The sequence below is a fragment of the Malaclemys terrapin genome, chromosome 8 (assembly GCF_027887155.1).
Source record: "Malaclemys terrapin pileata isolate rMalTer1 chromosome 8, rMalTer1.hap1, whole genome shotgun sequence".
Lineage (NCBI taxonomy): Eukaryota > Metazoa > Chordata > Testudines > Emydidae > Malaclemys > Malaclemys terrapin.
In genome coordinates this window covers 108,006,978-108,025,298 of record NC_071512.1, presented here as the reverse complement: position 1 = coordinate 108,025,298, position 18,321 = coordinate 108,006,978, and the positions used below count along the sequence as shown (strand labels likewise).

At 51.7% G+C, this 18,321-nt stretch overlaps 1 protein-coding gene across 3 annotated transcripts in view; it reads left to right on the top strand.

Annotated features, from left to right (window-relative positions):
* Positions 1-18,321, top strand: part of RNF220 (ring finger protein 220) — a 320,785-nt gene that overhangs the window by 210,663 nt on the left and 91,801 nt on the right. For all 3 annotated transcript variants that reach the window (XM_054036930.1, XM_054036928.1, XM_054036929.1), the window contains one exon: positions 9,092-9,137. In XM_054036930.1, coding sequence (XP_053892905.1) covers positions 9,092-9,137 — 46 coding nt within the window. The remainder of the gene's footprint in view (positions 1-9,091; positions 9,138-18,321) is intronic.

Genomic DNA, 18,321 nt, shown 5'->3' with positions numbered 1-18,321 from the left:
ACCATCACTGCCCTCGTCCCCCCCCGGCCAGCTAGGCAGACACTCGCATTCTGCCCTGGGCTTGCTTTCTGCCACCCAGGGGAAAGAGTGGGGGCAGGAGAGAAATTTACCAGGAGAGGAGGCTGTTTGTTACCCGGCAAACATGGTGCTGCCGATGCTGTGGATTTATCCTCCTTCGTCCCCTCTGATTTGTGCCCCTGCCCCTCACCGTGGCAGATTAACCCCGGAGGGAGAGAAAGAGAAGAAAGTCATCCCCACGCTGTCAGAGGGTGACAACCGTCACACCCCTGGACACTTTCTCCAGTGCAGAGGGAAGGAAGAGAAATACAGCCACCTGGCCCAGAGAAAGACGCCCCTTTCCTCTCCGCGCCTGACAAACTCTGGGACCCCAGGGGAGGCAGGCTGGCTCCCAGCTGTACTCCTGCTAAAACTGAAGCTGCTCCCACTGACCTCCAAACATCTTGCTGGAGGTGGGTGGGGAATTTTTGCAGTAGTGGCTCTCTCCTGAAGTCCATTTCCTCTTTAAATTAGTCACCGTGTTCAAAACTTCTGCTGCCTAAAGTAAGTCTCCCAAATTCGTGGGATGGTCTTGTTCAGGCCCTGGTCTGGGGCTTCAGAGACCTAGGATTGATGCCAGGCTCTGCCACAGTTTCCCTGTGTGACCCTGGGTAAGTCTCTTAATGTTTCAGTGCCTCAGTTCTGCACCTGTAAAATGGGGCTAGTACTTCCCTACCTCACAAGATAAAGCCATTAATGGGAGGGGCTCCGATACTCTGTCAACAGGGGCCATGTACGTACTAGATAGACGATCCTATCACACCTTCAAATAGCCTGGTTCTGTGCGTGAGAGGGGAAATGGAAGGAACACCTAGAAAAAACAGAGCTGGGGAATAAATCTTGGATCCATTTTCCCCCCTAAGCAGTGTACATCTGATATTGGAGCCTTTTTCTGCGCTAGTACCACCAACGGGGGATAATTATCCACTCCATTACCCCAGCAGTAACAAAGAGCCCCCAAGATCAATCTCACATCCTACTTTTCCCTCTGACTTTTATCTTCCCTTTATGGGTTTTTTCTGTAGCCTCCTTTTTTGCCTGGGTTTTAAGCAGCGTGTGTGACAAACACAAAGCTAGGACTGAGCTGAAAATAAAACCCTGTAGTAGAGAGAACACCGCCCCCCCAACCCTCCACTCCATCATTCAGCCGCTATTAAAACCAAGGTGTGCTCAGGGAGGAAGTTCCATGCACAGACGCTGCCCTGTTTAACCAGAGCTAGGGAGGCAGCACCCTGAGCTCCCCAGTTGATTCATGCAGGAAGAGGTTCAGCCATGAACGCTTGGCTTGCAAGCTCTTGGTGGGTGTCGCAGTCACAGGGCCGAGGGCGTGAGGTTACGGAGAGACGGCGGGATTTGAGTGGGGTCAGGTGACTCCTGGCAGGGTTTCATGCCATCCGGATGATGCCACAATACTGCCGGGGGTCCATTTATTTTGGGGAGCAGGGAGAAGGATTTCAGGCCCCACAGGCCACGTTTTCAAGCATTCCGCAAGCCAGGCGCACACTGGGGGGGCTGATCTCTTGTGAAAATCTAACCATGAGGGGCACCGTGGTCACTGCTGAGTGGTGAGCACTTGGGACGGTCCAGACCTGACTGTAGGCACTAAGCCTTTGGGACTCTGGCCCCACATATCAGGTGTTAGGTGATCTTTTAACTGGAGTACCGAGCGGTGATGTTGACAGGGCCTTGTCAAGTTAAAAATCACGGGCCAGTCACTCAGCTGATGGACTGGAGCTCCATTAAAGTCTATTGGAGCTATGACAATCCACACCAGCTCAGGATCTGGCCCTATGTAGTTTTTTAAAAATCTTAATTTCTCTATTTAGGTTTTAAATGATGCCTCCATGTATTTAAACTGACATTAAAAAAAATTCAGTTCACTTTCCTCCACCACCACTTCTTTCCTTTTTGCATGTCTCCCAGCCTGGGCAATGCAAACTGAGTGACCCGTGTTGTTTTGGGTTCTGACAAATTTCATTTTCAAGTGCTTCTGCCCCAGAGCTGAGGTGTTTGTGTTGCAAATCCTGCTGCCGAGGCCGTTTATTTGCTTTAAAAATAAATCGTTTCCATTGGAACTTTTTTAAAAGGAAATATTTCAAGTTTATATTTCAAGTTTATTTTTACAAAATCTAATTTGGGAGCCAAATGCAAGCTGGCAGGGTCTCTTTCCAGCCAAAGCCCTGATGAGAATTATTTTATGGAATGGTTTCATAAGAGAAGAATAACAGGTATGTGGCAATCAGCAGTTGTTGGCTGCATCCTCACCCATCTCCTTAAATATCTTCTCATTGAAGTTTTATATTAAGCGATAAACACAAACGATCTTAACTGCCCAAGCACAAGGAACTTCTTCCATCAAAGTGATAATTTATAATTATTTGCCCAGTGGTGGTGCCCCAGGGTTCCAGACCCATTGTACTGCGCACTAATGATCTCAGACCTTGCCATGACCAGCATTCTTCACGACCATCTATGTTTAACCTGCTTTTTGGGGGTACTTCATGATCTCACTTGAATACACTTTCCTGAGAGTCAGTTGATGTTCGCAAAGCATTTAAAGATTTTTAGACAGCAGCATGGACTAGTGGTTGGAGCAGAACACTTTGTCTTACAATAGAAGCCAACCAAGATCAGGGTTCCGTTGTGCTATCCATTGTTTGTGTATAATGAGAGACATCCCTGTCCCAAAGAGCTGACACTCTACAGAGAAAGGAACATTATCCCCATTTTACAGATGGAGGACTGAGAGAGACAGAGATTAAATGATTTGCCCAAAGAAAGAGATGAGAACTGAACCCCCCCCCCCTCCAAGTCCTAGCCTGGTACCTTAGCCACAAGCCCAGCCTTCTTAAGCCTGTTGATTCGATTTAACTATCAACCCATATCTGTTTTTGAGGCCCATAACCACACGGCCAGTCCATCCTCCTGAGCTGAAGCCAACGTGTTGAGCAAACATTTCTCTCCCTAAAGGTCCTTAGCTGGTGCTCTATGAGTCAGCCACGGGTGGAGCCCTGCAGCTTCCACTCTGCTTCCCAAGGAAAGCTGCCCACGATGTTCAAACTTGGGTCTCTCAAAGGGACACTCTGAACTTGACCATCCTTTCACCCCCACCCCCGCCCCCCGCTTCTGCCTGGAAACATGGTACCTGCTAGAGTTATAAGTTGCACCAGAAAAAGGGACTTGGGCTGAAAAAAGTGAGCACAAGCAACTCTCCCTCTATTTTGTCAGTTACTGGAAGATTCGATTTTTATGGGTAAATGTCAGGAAACATTGGTTTCAACACACACAAAAACTGACTAAAAATATTTCCATTGATAATCATTGAAATTTACAGCTAGGCAAAGTAAGACAAATGCTGCTTGGGAACTTATTAGAGTTGGATTGGAAGTTGTTTACTTTGTATATTTTGCCATATGATATTGACAATTTGTGCTTTAATGGCTATAAAGCTCTAACTTTTCAAATCTCAACATCTACTATATTTAATAATTGTCTGACCTCCTCCCACATTATTTCCTGCAACTATGAAAATTTAAATCAATAAACATTAAAAAATGTTTAAAAATAAACATTGATAGTATCCGGCCACACTGGGTCAGCCCAAAGGTCCATCCAGCCCAGTGTCCTGTCTGCCGCCAGTGGCCAGAGCCAGGTGCCCCAGAGGGAGTGACCAGAACAGGGAATCATCGAGTGATCCATCCCGTCGCCCATTCCCAGCTCCTGGCAGTCAATGGCTGTGCACACCCAGAGCATGGGGTTGCATCCCGGACCATCTTGAAATCCATGGAAGCTTGAGGGGATCAGCACTTTTGAAAATGATGCCACATTTATCTAGGTGCCTAACTATAGATGTGTCTAATTTTAGGGACCCAGGGTTTGAACAATTTTGCCCTAAGCCCACTGTCCCCGTGCTCATCGTCCATGGGCTGGAATCGTAGGAACATAGGTCATAGGACTCAAAGGGGCCTCCTGGGTCACGGCCTCCAATCTCCTGCTATTGCAGGCAGCCTGGCCTTAGCTTGCCCCGGCACTCGGGTCAGCACGATGTGCCCCAGAGATGCTCTGTGAGAAACACATGCCCCATCAGCATACACGTTTTCATCCTGCCAGACTCCTAGAACTGCATCTTCTTCATGTCCATTGCAGAGAAGTGTCCTCTCGGGGAATCGGGAGGGGTCGCGTTATCTGTTGGCAGCTGGAGGACAGCCACTCCCTGAGATGGCATCCCCTGTTTTTTGTACGGACTTGGAAGGGAAAAGGGCAAAGGTCACTATACGCGACAGCGAATGCGGCCCTGGCTCTGGGGTGACGCCCCTGGGACTGCAGGGAATGCGGTGTTGGATGTGGATAACCACCCCTTGGGCTTCTGGGTAATAGAGCAGCAGCCCTGGGGACGTCAGGGGGTTGTTTCATATTAACCGGGGATTTTTCTCAGGAAGTCAGAGCCTGTTTTTAAAAGGATGCTGCCCATCCATGCCTTATCACCTGTTTCTTTCAGCTTTGCTGAAAGGGAACGCTCCTCTTAACAGCTGGTGTGAAATAATCAATGGAGGGTAGAAATCACCATAGAGCTGATATGGGTTCCCAGCAGCACATGGGTATCCGGCCACCTGATTCCCATTAACACTAATACAGGTGACGCAGCTGAATGCCTTCACAGTGATCTCAGGGCATAGGCACCCTGATGGGGTTTTAGCTCCGGGGATAACAGCCATCTGAGTCAGTGACTTTCCATCCTGGAGCCTGAGACCATCACAACCCAACACACACATACACAAACACATACACACACTCTCTGTACCACGCTACGTGTACAAGTGCATAGCCCCTAAGAATGGATTCACATAGAAGTTTCCATGTAGCTGATCAAAACAAAAAGCCACAACGATGAAAAATTCAGGTCTCCCCCGAATCCCTGGGCATTAGTGGGGTGTCCCCGCCCCCCATATGCCCTTTCTCTCCTCCTTCATAATTTTTTTGTGTAAAAGAGAAAGAAGTTGTTTTGTTGTAATGAACTAGATAAACAATTCCCCAAATAGATTAAAACTAACTGTAACTTATAAAAACGGGTAGTAATTATATTTTATTAGCTAGCAAAACACCATTTTTTTATTTCAAAGGATAATTCTGTGTAAATCACCTTAATTAGAAGTGTCAGAGGAGCCTGTGAATATCATACTTAGTAACTAATTTCCTATGTACAGGTAATAATTTAAAACACATGGATCACTCGCCGAGTGGAAATATGCTAGCCATGAAATAATGTGGGGAGTGTCAGGGTTATTACTATGTAAATGTGTAATCATTTCAGACCACTGCAGACTTGCTTAGTGATTAAAGAGAATTCCGAGGTCTCCAAAGATTGTGCTCTCCACAAGAGCCTAGAGCGAAAAACTTTAAAAGGCACCGAAAAGTGTTTGAACTTTAAAGGTCTTGATTTCCCTTTTACCATTTTTAATTCGTCTGCGGTGTTTATGGAATGGAAGGTTTCTCTTTGCTGATGGCCTTTCGATTCTCAGTCCATTGCTAGCGTCTCTTAACAGTTCACTGCCTGGAAGCGCACAGCCTCCCGCGAAGGAGAGCGCTGCTAAGCCTTTATGGTAGATTATTATTTAGAGGGGCAAAGGAATTGCCAGACTAAATCAGACCCAAGGTCCATTTGCTCTGGTATCCTGCCTCCAACAGAGGCCAGCACGGGATGCTTCAGAGGAGAGTACAAGAAACCCCACAACATTTGCAACAATCTGTTCCAGAAAAAGTTTATTCCTAAACCCCAAGAGCTGGAGACTGGCTTATGCCCTGACGCATGAGAGTTTATGTCCATTCCAAATCTCTCTCTCCCTCGCTCCCTCCCTTTATTTTTTCTTTTTCATTTTTCATATTAAAAGGACTAATGCAAAAGGACTAAATTTGGCCCAAAACGTAGGGTTTTACTTTGAAAAATTACTAAAACTAAGAATAATAGAAACCTTGCCATAAAATTTAAACCCAAATCCAGTGAAAATGTAACAAGCCCGCAGTTATCTCTAGGGTTTGAACGTCGGATTTTCAGCTGCATGGGCTTGAGCTGTTCTCCTTTGTGGACTGTCTACGAGAGGGGCGCATGCGACACACTGAGCCAGTGGTTACAGAAACAACTTTTTCAAACAAAGATTTATTCCTCCTCCCACACCCCCGTCCAGTAGTGTTTGCAACTCAAAGCTGCAGCCTTGGAGCAGGGGAACCAGCAAATGAAACTGACTAGAGAAAGTGTGAAACTAACTAATCTTTCATTGTGAAAGGTGGAAGGCTTTGGAAGAGCCAAACCAGGGTATCATTGGTGAAAAATAAATGAGATTCTCAGTGTTGCTTTTAAGTTGAATCATTTCAAGCACCATTAACAACAGCGGGAATGAAACTTGTTTTATTTAAAAATATACTATTTTGCCTAAAAGGGGAAGAAGTTGTTTCACACCTGGCAGCATGATTGAAATAAAAAGATAACATTGAAAAGCAGGGATCAAGCCAATGGCATAATATCTAGGGCCAGATTCTGCTTGCACCAGATTGGAATGAACGAGCAGAGACAAAAAGGTGGAATCAACTTCACAACTCCTCTGTGAATCCTGCGTTGCTCCAAGCTGCCATATTCACAGCCCTGGAGACTGATGTCCGCTGCCTACCCCATGGGCAGGATGGGTACAGCACAGACAGTACTCCACACTGTCCTGCCTGTGTCCCCCCGCCCCTTCCCTATTTCCCCAACACACACGGAGTGTGCCTGCGGTAGGGAAAACACACACCATGTTTTTGCTGGAGACACTGGGTAAGCAATGTTCTGCCCCAGTAACTGGCTTGTGCAAAGGGGAAATCTGCTGGGTCTGATTGGGAAGGGACACCCCCCACCCCTCCCCAGATTGTGGAATGACAGCAGCGCCGGCAGTAGCTACCCTGTGGTTGCAAATCTGTCAGCTCCAGCCTTCCCCCGTAAACCAACCCTTTGATGACCCACAGAGCTGTGCTCCAGGACGGGCATGGGTTGCAGAACCCTGGTGTGGGCTCCCCCTGCATTTCACCCTGTGCTGCAACACTGCCTCTGTTCTGCACAGGGTGTGGGTAGAATATGTCCCAGTGGAGCGGGGTGGTCCAGCCCCCGTGCTGCTGAAATCTCCGCATGAGAGAACAGAGAGAAACAGCTTCCAGCATGTCCCCCTGTTCAGCTGGCTGGTGCCACTGTAGTCAGAGCTGGCACAGTCAGGGCTGTGCTGTGAAAGTGGTTGTGGAAGGCAAAGCGCCCCCATTACGGATGCTGCTACAATCAGGAATCCCAGAGCGGGATAGGTGGGAGGGAGACGATGACTGAGATGCTCATCCATGTTCATGTCCATCAAAGAGTCCAAGTAACTGCAGCTGTTTGGCTAAGAATCATGTTTTAAAAGTGCCTCGTTGACTTCTGTGCGTTAGGGATGGGAACGGAGAGGCAGCAAAGCCTTGATCTCTTGCACTTTGGTGACCCGATCAGGGCAAATCATTCCTTATCTCAGCCCTTCTGAGGCCCACAGAGGGGTCCGGGCGCGTGTGGTGGGGTTGCGGAGGTTTGTAGCCCGAGGAGAAAACACCTTCCTCCATCCCTTCTCATTTCATAACACCCAGCCATCTGCCAAATCAAGGCAGATTAAAGCCGGCCAAATTCAATTTCTCCCCACTGCCACTGCAGCGCGGCATCTGGGGCTAACGTGTCCCCGACAAAGCGAACATGACAGCCACATTGCTTTTTTGTCACATCTAGTACCATGTTGATCTTCTAAAAGTCTCATAAAAATGTATTGATGTCTCCCATATTGCTGTGATTGGGAAGAAAGGAGAGTGTGTGTGCGCCCGCGTGTGGGTCTGGATGCGTGTGTATATTAATGTTTCTGAAGTAGATCTGATTTGATATGTCTTGTTCTATTGTCAGCAGCTGTTTAGCAAGGCTTTTTAATACTTTCTGGCTGCCGATCACTCATCCTTAGCCTGGGATGCAGGCTTGCATACAAATTTTGTTATTAAACACAATTCCATTCCCCCCCCTCAACCTCCGCCTCCCCCCGCTAACCTCCCCCCTCCACCCACCCATCCATCCACCCATCCATCCATCCATCATCTCCCCGGGGCTATGGAGAGGTGGGAGCCAGCCGCCCCGCCACAATGTACTTACAAGTGCAGGCATCGGGTTGGCATCATATTTCAAGATCCTTCTGCCTGCTGCAGGTGCTTTGCATTGACAAATCGAATCATGGGGAAATCATTTATTTCCTAATGCTGTTTGCAGCGTGTTAGCGGGAGAATTTACATGAGAGAGATTACTTTAATAACCAAAAAATTAGAGTGCGGGCCTCCCCGCCATGTCGGCTTTGATCTGTAATTGTTTCAAGTTTAACCTGTCTGGAGGGGGGAAGGCGTTATTAAATCTGCGGCATCTCACACCAGGGAGGGGCAGCCGGGGAGGAGGGCCCTGACAGCGATCCCGTTCCCCGCCGCTAAATGGGAAACAAGCGGAATTAACAAATGACTCCAGCCAGTGGTAGAACTGCTGCTGTCTCGGCACTGGTTGGAAGATGGGGAGTTTTCTTCATCTCCTTCTTTTTAGGGGTTAATCTCGCTCGCTTCCTCTCGTTCTGCTCTCCCTCGAGCCCGCCCCCACGCAGCCCTGAGCACCCTCCCTTGCTTTCAGAAGGCACTCGGCAGGATCGGGCCCCTCGGCGCTGTGGCAGCGGTCACAGGGAGAGGTGGGCGGCAGCAGCAGGGGGAGGGAACGGATTTCACTTTGCAAAATCTCATCCGCTGGATTTGGGTTTTGTGAAGCCAGGACTGGCTCCACTCTAGGCCCCATTTGATCCAAACCCTTCCAGTTTGGGAGAGTTTGGTTAAACTGCCCCATCTCTGATCAGAACCAGGATCCCTGCCCCCTGGTATTTAACCTCCTTTATTTGCCCTGCAGGCTCTCGCCCCACTTCCCGCCCCTGTGCCTTGCTGTCCTGCCAGGCCCTCACTCTCTGCTTTTCTCTCTTGGCAGTAAGAACTCCATCCTGAAGGATCCCATGGCACCTGGCACCCCCAAGGTAAGTGAGGAAAGGCGACACCTGTTGTCACGCCCCCTGAAAGTGACCTGATTCACACCTGCTCCCCCCTCACCTACGCGTCACTCCCCGTCCCAGGTGGTGAGGTTCGCACACCAGGCCCCGGGATAATGGGTGGCTCTTGAATGGGGTCGTCTGTTGTGACTCTCCCCCAGAGGTGAAATGCTGTGCAGTTTTCTGGGCTCATTTTCAAACACCAGACTAACCAGAGGATGGGGGGAAGCTGCTCCTACTTGGGCAGCTGCCAGGAGGTTGCCTGCTGCTCCGGAGTGACCAGGTCCCAGCACAACCCAGGCCACTCCTCCCTGCAGCTGAGGAGTGGGCCGGTCACCGGGACCCCAGGTTCTGTCTCGTGACAGCTGTCTGTGCTGCCGGCGCCCAAAGCACAAAGCCCTGCGCTGGAGTTACTGGAGTCAGAGCCGCAGGCGGACGCTGTAAAGGTGGGAGTCAGAACACCCTGGGGAAATGAAACAGACCAGAAACAAGAGCCGTTGCTCCATGTTGAAATGGTACCAAGGTACTGTAGCCCCCTTCCTCCTTCCCTCCCTTGGCAGTGACCTGCCACCCCCTCAGCCCAGCACAGAGTTCTGAGAGCCACCTCTATCACCCACAAAATGCAGCAGCAGCATCTCTGTTACTATTAATACTCCAGGGAAGGGGGCCCAACAAGTACCTAGACAGATAGCTACATCTCCAGGAAACCTGCCGGAGCCACTGAGCAGCGCTATTCCCCTTTTAATTGATTAGGAAACTGAGGCAAAGGGAAGTCAAGTGACTTGCCCAAGGTCACAGAGATTAAGTGGCAGAGGCAGGGGCAGAACCCACTGCCAGGCTGCCAAGCTCAATCCACTAGGCAGCAGCGGCTCCATTGTGTAGTTGGACAATTCAGCAAGATTGGAACCCAGAGCTGAAAAGGTCTCAGTTGGGTTTTAGCACTGCCCTGTTCAACATCTAAATACACTTGTTGCCGTGTAATCGGGTAAGACAATCACATGGAACTGGGTGTCAGAGATCCTGGGGCCGACTTTGTCATTGACTAGCACTGTGACATTAAGGAGTCATTTCTCTTCTCTTACCCATCACACACCCACACGAGATGGGGCTGGGAGAGCTCCAGTGCCGGTTCTGGCGGGGATGTTACCTTCCAGATCCTCCAACAATTTCCCCAGACCTCCAGGAAAAGAGATCATAATACTACTTTGTACTCTGATCGCACTTCGCATCTTCAAAACGCATTCCTCCAGTAGAACTTACTGACTCTCACAGGCCCACGTTTTACACCTGGGGCAATTGATGGACAGGGAGGGTAAGTGACTTGCCTGAGGTCAAAAGTAAGTCAGTGACACAGCCAGGACTAGAACTCGGGAGCTCCCAGCTTGCATGCTGAGAGTGAAACATGGCTGTCTCAGCATCTCTTGGCTAAGTCAGGCCCTGATATTTCTGATGTGAAAAACAAGCATTGAAAAAACTCCAAAGTGTGTTTGAAAATCCAGAATCTCTGAGGCTGTCTTTCGACATCACAAAGGAGCAGGAAAGGGAGCAGGTGAAATAAAAGCACCTGTGCTTTGCAGGGTCCCCTCTCCCTGGTTGTCAGGTTTGAATGCTGATAACTCGGCGGCCCCACTGCAGAGCCCAAGAGGGAGAGTGAGGGCTAGAGAGAGATTAGCTGTTTGGAGGTAAATACACCGAGTCAGTGACAGACACCAGATGAAGAAGAAGGGTCCGTCTCTCGGCAGGGCTGGGCTTTTGAAGTTTCTATTGACAAAGAATCCCATTTGCCTTGAGAGAGGGGATTAAACTGGGACTGGAGAGTCGTTCTATGTAAAAGAGATCAGTCGCCTCCTGTCACCACATGGATCTTTTTCCTTTGCCCGTCACGTCCAGGCCTAAGAACATTAACTTCAAGAAGTCTTGGGAGTGGGGGGAGAGAGGGTGAAATCTGGAAATCTTTCATTCCCCTCTCAGAAAGCCTGCAAGCTCCTTGGCCCTGGAGGATTCATTATTTCTAGGTGGCTTTTGCTGGGAGACAAGTCTTGTGTGGGGTGGAAAGGCACAGCGCTCTCGGTTCGTGTTAGCTTGGTATTAAAGGCCCCTTTGTAATGGTGCTGGAGTTAAGCAGGAGGCGGTTGTGGGATGAAGCTGCGCCGTCTCTTTGTAGCTGGCTGAGTTATTGCTTTCCTGGCCTGGTGCACCCTGGCAGAACAGGACGTGCATGCTGCAGGAGCGCAGTCTGATACACCTGTGTGCGGGGAATAAGGCCAGCGGGCTGGATCCAAGCTGTGAGGAGCACTGTGCGGTGAACCAGGATCACAGCCTGGGGGGTTCGGGGGGAAGCCGTGCCAGGCCTTTTCCAAGTGTCCGCTCTCAGGCATGCAATGAGGCAATAGGGGATGGATTCAATGTTAGTCTGACTCACTTAGCAACAATCTTCCCCCTCGGCCAGGAGATCTTGGCTGTACGTCCTGCCGTGGGCTCCTACGCAGTGCTGGCACGGCAGTCCTGGGCCTGGTACAGCGATGGAGGGGCCAGTGGCTAAACTAGGGTCCCCTGTGCCAGTCCCTGCTGTGCACATTTGATAACGCATAGGAAATATAACCCCAGTGGCCTGGCTGCCGGTCACCTTCTCCATAAAAGAGGGTCTGACCCAAGGCCGTATGCGCTAGTGGTGGGCATGGACTGGGTGTGCGCTACTTACCCAGTCATTGGCACCAGACCTGCAGCTTTGGAAAGTGCTGTGGGATCTCTGAGGAGACCGTCGAGAACCAGAGCTGATTCCCTCCTGTCCTGAGGCGGGTGAGGCAGGGACTGGCCTGTCATGACTGGCGGGGGTGGGTTATTTTAACTCCAGACCAGCTCCAATAGTCTGTTGTTTATTCAGAACCCTTCTGTGTGCTTCCTTCTCGCCCTGCACTCCCCCAGAATTGCCCCACTCCCCCAGCAAAGACCTCGCCTGGAAATAAAATCCCTGGTGTAAACACGTGTTTTTCATTCACTGGCTCCCTGGCCCTTACGAGCTGTCACTCACCGCACTGGGTCAATTTTCATGGCAACATGTCAAAGAAAATCCAATCACTCAACATGGTATGTGATGAATCCAAGATTATTATATCGGATTCTTCTATTCTTGGAGCTGGCAGAGACAGCGACGGCCGGGCTAGGGCTCCGAGAGCAGGGCTCCAGGCCGCAAATTCACTCTCCCTCCCCACCGTGCAGCTGCAGCGAAGGGCGGTGTTGAGAACCAGATTGTTCTTCGCAGCTCGGATTCCCTCTTTTCCTTCTGTGAGAGACCAGCGCTGATCGATCAGCAAGCACTGTCCTGTAGGTAGCCACCTGGACAAGCGACGGGGGGGCACTTTTCTACCACGCCTGAGACTAGACCAGCAGGTGAGTGGGAGGTGGGCTTGGACTGGATGACCTCTCGAGGTCCCTTCCAGTCCTTGAATCTATGATAGTAGCAGCTGCTGCTTAGCCTCCTTCAGTGGAGCCCCAAACAGCTGTTTCTGCTTCAGAGCGGATCTTCCCTGGCACATGCCTACCAGCTCCAAGCCTGTGGGAGCTCTTCACTGGCCTGGTCTCCTCCCTTCTGCTCCCCGGCGCTGTTCCTGGTCCTGAATCCATGCCGGCCCCCGCTGGCCTTGGTTCTGCTGCTCTCCCTCCAGCCCACCCTGCCTGTGATGTCCCTTGATGTCTTGTTCCCAGAGCTCTCAGTGCTAGGGATGGAGCCACCTGCTGGGTCTATATGGGCCAGGAAAGGACTTGCTGGTGCTGACAGATCTGAAGCCCCTTCCCCCCCATCTGCCCTGCATCTGAGGACGGGTCTTCCTCAGGAGGGGGCTTTAAGGAGTACCCCGGCGCCCCACACCCTCACTCCCTGGTGACACAGCAGTACACGGTCATAGGTTCTTACCAGGTTTCTCCTCCCGAGGAGCAGTTTTTCGGGGTGAGCTGTCCCGAGAAAAGGAGGAAAAGTCTTTGAAAGGGGGATATTGCAGCGGTGATGGAACGGACCCATCGGACCCAGAGGAAGGGAGGGAGGTGGCTCTCACTGGCCCCGTGTTAAAGGCCAGAATGTTTCATGGCGATGCTCCGGCTCCACAGGTCTAGGAATATGTGCTCTTAGCCCCAACCCTTTGCTAGAGGCGACCGGTGGCCCTTTCCTCCCACCAGTCCTGGGGCAACCCTGCCGGCCTCGGAGGAAGCAGCCGACTCTCCTGACCACGGTGAGCACAGCATCCTTCACGAGGGAGGAGTGAGCTTGGGGGAAAAGGTGGCACAGAGAAGCAGCAGGAGGAGAAAGGCCCTTCCATAGTCCCCCCCCACTAGCTTCTGTGCGGCTTGGCTGCTTAGCACCCGTCCCAATGGGGCACCAGTGCTTGATTGGGCTTCTTAGCGCTACCCTAATAGAAACGATAATTAGGCTAATAACAGGCAACATATACTCAGGGTCTGGCGGCGCGTGTGCTCCGTTAGCTGCTTCCTCGCCCGTGGCCCCCCGGATTCGGTGCTGCCTCGAGCAACGAGAAAGGAGACACTGAACCCCGAAGTCCACAGGCATGTGAGCTGGGGATGCGTTGCTCTTCAGCCAATAATCGACTAGTCGCTCCTTTGGATCACAACTCGCCTGCAAATAGATTACGAGTCTCTTGATTTGTATTCCTGATTTTTCACATTTCCCCCGTTTGTAATTCTCCACTGAATCATCTCTGTGACTAGTTCCTTCCTGGGGAAGGGCTTGTCCATGGGCAGTTCGCTCTGAGTATTTGATATCCAAAAAGCAACCCTGCGTTGGTTAGTTTTTATTGGGCACATAAGTCACATGCTATTACTGCTGTTCCTTGTTTGGATGAGCGTAACTCTGTGGACCAGGTTGCTGATGTGAATCCCGGTGAACGAGCTGGTTTTTACACAATGCATAATTCACCTATGGAACTCCCTGCCACAGGATATCATGTAGGTCAAGAGCTTAATAGGATTCAAAAAGGGATTAGACATTTATATGGATAATGAGACCATCTGCGGGGACAGGTAAATAGAAATGATCTCACCTTTCTGGATTCAGGGTATTAACCAATGTCTAAAGGATGGGGGCTAGGAAGAAACATCCCCTATGGGCACATCATTCCATAGTTGCTCCCTAGGGTTTTCTTGCACCTTCCTCTGGAGCAGCTGGTCCTGACCACTGAAGGAGCCTGGGCTAAGCTGGGCTGATCTGTTCTGTGAGTTCACAATTTATTTCCCGGCAGCATTTTCTAATATTCACTTTAAAGTTACTCTTTCCATTAATGCTCCAGCCTGTAAACTGGCCGTCATTGCAACCTGACGGCAAAGGAGAAGGACTAGAAGCAACTTCCGTTTCTTATTCCAAAGAGTGTTTGTGGCTGATTTGTTTAGGTCTGTGCCCAGCTTCAGTGAGGGTCCTGCCCAGAGCCCGGCTGCGCTGGAACTCCTCTACAGGGCCAGATTTCCCCCCTCCCATTTTTTTACAGCCTCCTAGAGCAGATTGAAAAAGAATTACTGCACCAATTGGGAAATCTGACCGCTAAAGCCCTCCAAGGAAAAAGAGCTTTGAAGGCAGGCAAGATGTGAAGCCTTAAACCTTGACAAAATCTCTGTTTTAAACCCTTCCCAGCTGCCTCCCTCTGAATGCAATGGCAAGCGGAGCCAGTGATCTCCTCTGGAGCATGGTCTAGTGGTAGGAACGGGACACTGGGGTCAGGACTCCTGTGTTCTTAGTCCTCACTCGGCCGTGTCACTGGGGGAAGTCATTGAACAGAGCTGGGCCACATCTCCCCCAGCTGCAGCACTGGCTTATGAAGAACGCTTACAAGCGAAATCTGTCTGTCAGGACTAAGCCCTGGCTAAGGGTTTGGCTCTTCCACTGTCACTGCGTTACACGTTTCACTCCCAACTCCACCGCACCGCCAAGACCCCAGCCTTGCCCCTCTGCTGCAGCCATCGGAGATTTTCCCCTTGGCTTTCCTGGCAGCAGGGTCAGGCCTGTAAGAACGTTTCTAGATAGGGTGACCATATTTCCTAAAGTAAAAATGGGACGGCTGGGACTCGCCAGAGCCACACACACACACACACACACACACACACACCCCTCTGTCCGCAGGGCTCACCAGAGCCACACACACGGCTCGCCAGAGCCACACACACACACCTCCGCCCGTAGCACTCACCAGAGTCAAACACCCGCCCGCAGGGCTCGCCAGAGGGCCCCCCCCAACACACACACCCGCCCACAGGGCTTGCCAGAGACACACACACACCCCACCCATGGGGCTTGCCAGAGCCACACACACACACACACACAGACCTGCAGAACCTCCCAGAGCCGCACACATCCCTCCCACCCGTGGCTAGGGTTGACCCCCCCCACCAGAGCTGGGGCTGACCCTGCCACATGCTCCATGCCCCATGCCGCCTGCGGGTGGGGCTGAGGCTGAGCGCCTAAGCCCTGTGCCACCTGTGGTTAGGGCTGACCCCCCACCCCAATCTCCACACTGCCTGCAGCTGGGGCTGACCCCCTGCAGATCCACGCCAGCTGGGGCTAGGCTGTCCCTGGGCTCCATTGCCAGCACCTCGCGTTGCCGCCCCCGCAACGTTCCCCCACACCCGCACCCAACTGTTTTGGCAAACTGGGCATTTGTTTGTTTTTCTCTTGCCAACTGATCAGCTGGGAAGAGCAAAATGTCGGGACAGCCGGGACAGAGCTTAAAAATGGGACTGTCCCGGCCAAAAGGGGTCGTATGGTCACCCTAGTTCTAGGCCTAAAGGCTCTGGCGTTAGCATCTTTGTGTCCAAGATCCTCCAGCACTAACATCCAAACCCGCCTGCCGAGTGGGGCGGGGGAGGAAATGGAGCCCAGCCCTGGTATCAGTCGTTGCTTTCGGGTTACAGTTCCCAAATGATAACAGCTATTAGCAACACTTCCACTACTTCCCTACCACGGAGGGGAGGGCAGGAGACAGCAAACATGTCAAGCTCTCACCTCCATGTTAAGTGATAAGTACCTATTTAGACGGCAGAGTTAAGGCTGAACGCATCAAGCAGGAAACACTTTGTGCCAAAATAAAAAAAGGCCATCGAGATATAGAAACGAAGGGCTAGGGTATTTGTTCTGCTGACAGCCGCTGTGATAGATTGTTTAAGAAAAATAGACTCCCTGTGTTTTTCTGGGGCTATCAGAAAGCAAGAGTCCAGCACTTAATAGTCTCAAATGGCTGGCCTTGAAAGGAAAGGGAATGTCAAAGGCATCTGCTAGCCTCTCCCTGCGCTGACTCCTGACCCGTCTGCGGCACAGGGAGAAGGTAGTTAAGGGAGGGGGAGGCGACGGTTAGCGTGTGCTGGCAATTTCAATCCATTTCCTTGGTGCGAGGGCTGCACCCTGACAGGAACCAGCTCCTTCTCTCTCCCATCCGTACCCCACTCCCTCCCTCTCGCAGGGCCAAGAGTCAGACGCATGCCAACCGAGGCACATAGACTCACACAGCAGGCCCCCAGAGATTTGTTTGCACCTGTAGGCACCATGCACTGCTCACATGCAGCTTTCTCCGTTGCACACACAGGTATGCCTGTACACAGGAACACATATTTGTGTAAACACGCATGTAGAGTCACTCACGCACGTGCAGGAACACCCATTCTCCCACAGGCGGCATACACGTGAACACCAGTCCTTTCACACCCAGATACACCCATGGTCGCCCATGGAAGAAGTCACCCCTTCTGGAAGTCTGGGGATTCAGGTTTCATTTACGCAAACGAAGGGCCTGGCCCTCTCATGTAATACGGCTGCTTTGCACAGCTCCCACCCTAACGCTAGCCCAGGGAGATCCCTGCACAAGTGATCTGTTCGGGGCTGTTACACGACACTCCCTTTCCCCTCCTCCCCACACTGGTGCAGCAGGGGCGTGGCCAGAACACACTGATGACTCGCTACATTTTGGGCCCTCAGGCCGTGTAAATTAGAGCTCCCCTCGGGCTGCTCTAATTCAGCATGGGGGAGCCGCTGTGCCCAGCCTCGCCGTAGGATCGGGACAGCCGCTGTGCCCAGCCTCGCCGTAGGATCGGGACATCATTGAGTTTTAAACACGGGGCTTCTGTGCTGCTGGTGGTATTATTTTTAATTAATTGAGAGCATGCATTTTTTAATTGAAACAAAGCTGTTGCCACCTTTCCAGTCACCGCCCCGAGCTCTGCAGAATTGCACAGTCCCTGGAGAGGTCAGGTCCACACACGCAGAAGGTGAAATTCAGCCAGCACACGGTCAAGACCCCCTCTGGGACTTACGTGGTACCTAGGCCTTGTGCTCAGCCCTCCGCCCAGGGACTGAATTCCCCCCGATGAACACGAACAGATACAGCTGCCAGCTCCATGCACGCATACACGGTCACGTATGCCCACGATCGCACCCATGAAGTCCCCCCTGCGCCCGCTCCCCCAAAAACACAGCAAACCCTCTTCCCACTCTGCATGGATGGCGCATGAACTGGCCGTTGGGAGAGGCTAGGCCCCGGCCCCTCCCCTTCTGCCCGAGGACCCTCCCCTACCCGTTCCAGCCCCCTCTCCTGACGGAGCCCAGAGCACCCCCACTGTGGCCACCACCCCTCCGCCCCAGCGCCCCCAGCCCCGAAGCAGCCGGTGGCACAGCCCCCAGCCCCCCCAGCCCCTGAGCGCTGGCAGTGCAAGCACTGGCTCCAGACGCCCCGAGTCCGGCCTGCCCTAGCCTGGGCCCCAGGGGAAGAACAGGAACTGGAAGCAGACAGGAGAGGGCCGGGGGGTGGAGCGGGAGTGGGCCACGCTGGGCTTTGGGAGAGGCCTGTGAGATACCTGCCACCCATGCCACTCCGGCTCCTGGAAGTCAGTGTCCTGCGGAAGGGGGCGGCAGGAGGCAAAGCATCTGAGGGGAAGGCAGAAGAAAGTAAAAGATGGCTCCTGAGAGCCACGCCGGAGACATGGCTGCCCAGACCGGCAGCAGGGAGGGAGGAGAGGGTGAGCACACGGCTTGGACAAGATTGATGGCCTCGTTGCCATTAAGAAAAAAATTAGCCGATGGCGGCTATCATATTAAAGGGTGAAGAAGCCGTGAATTATTTTCTTAAAGATCTTATCACTTACAATGATAATTTTACCTTCCAAAAGGCCACTTTTAATGAGGCGA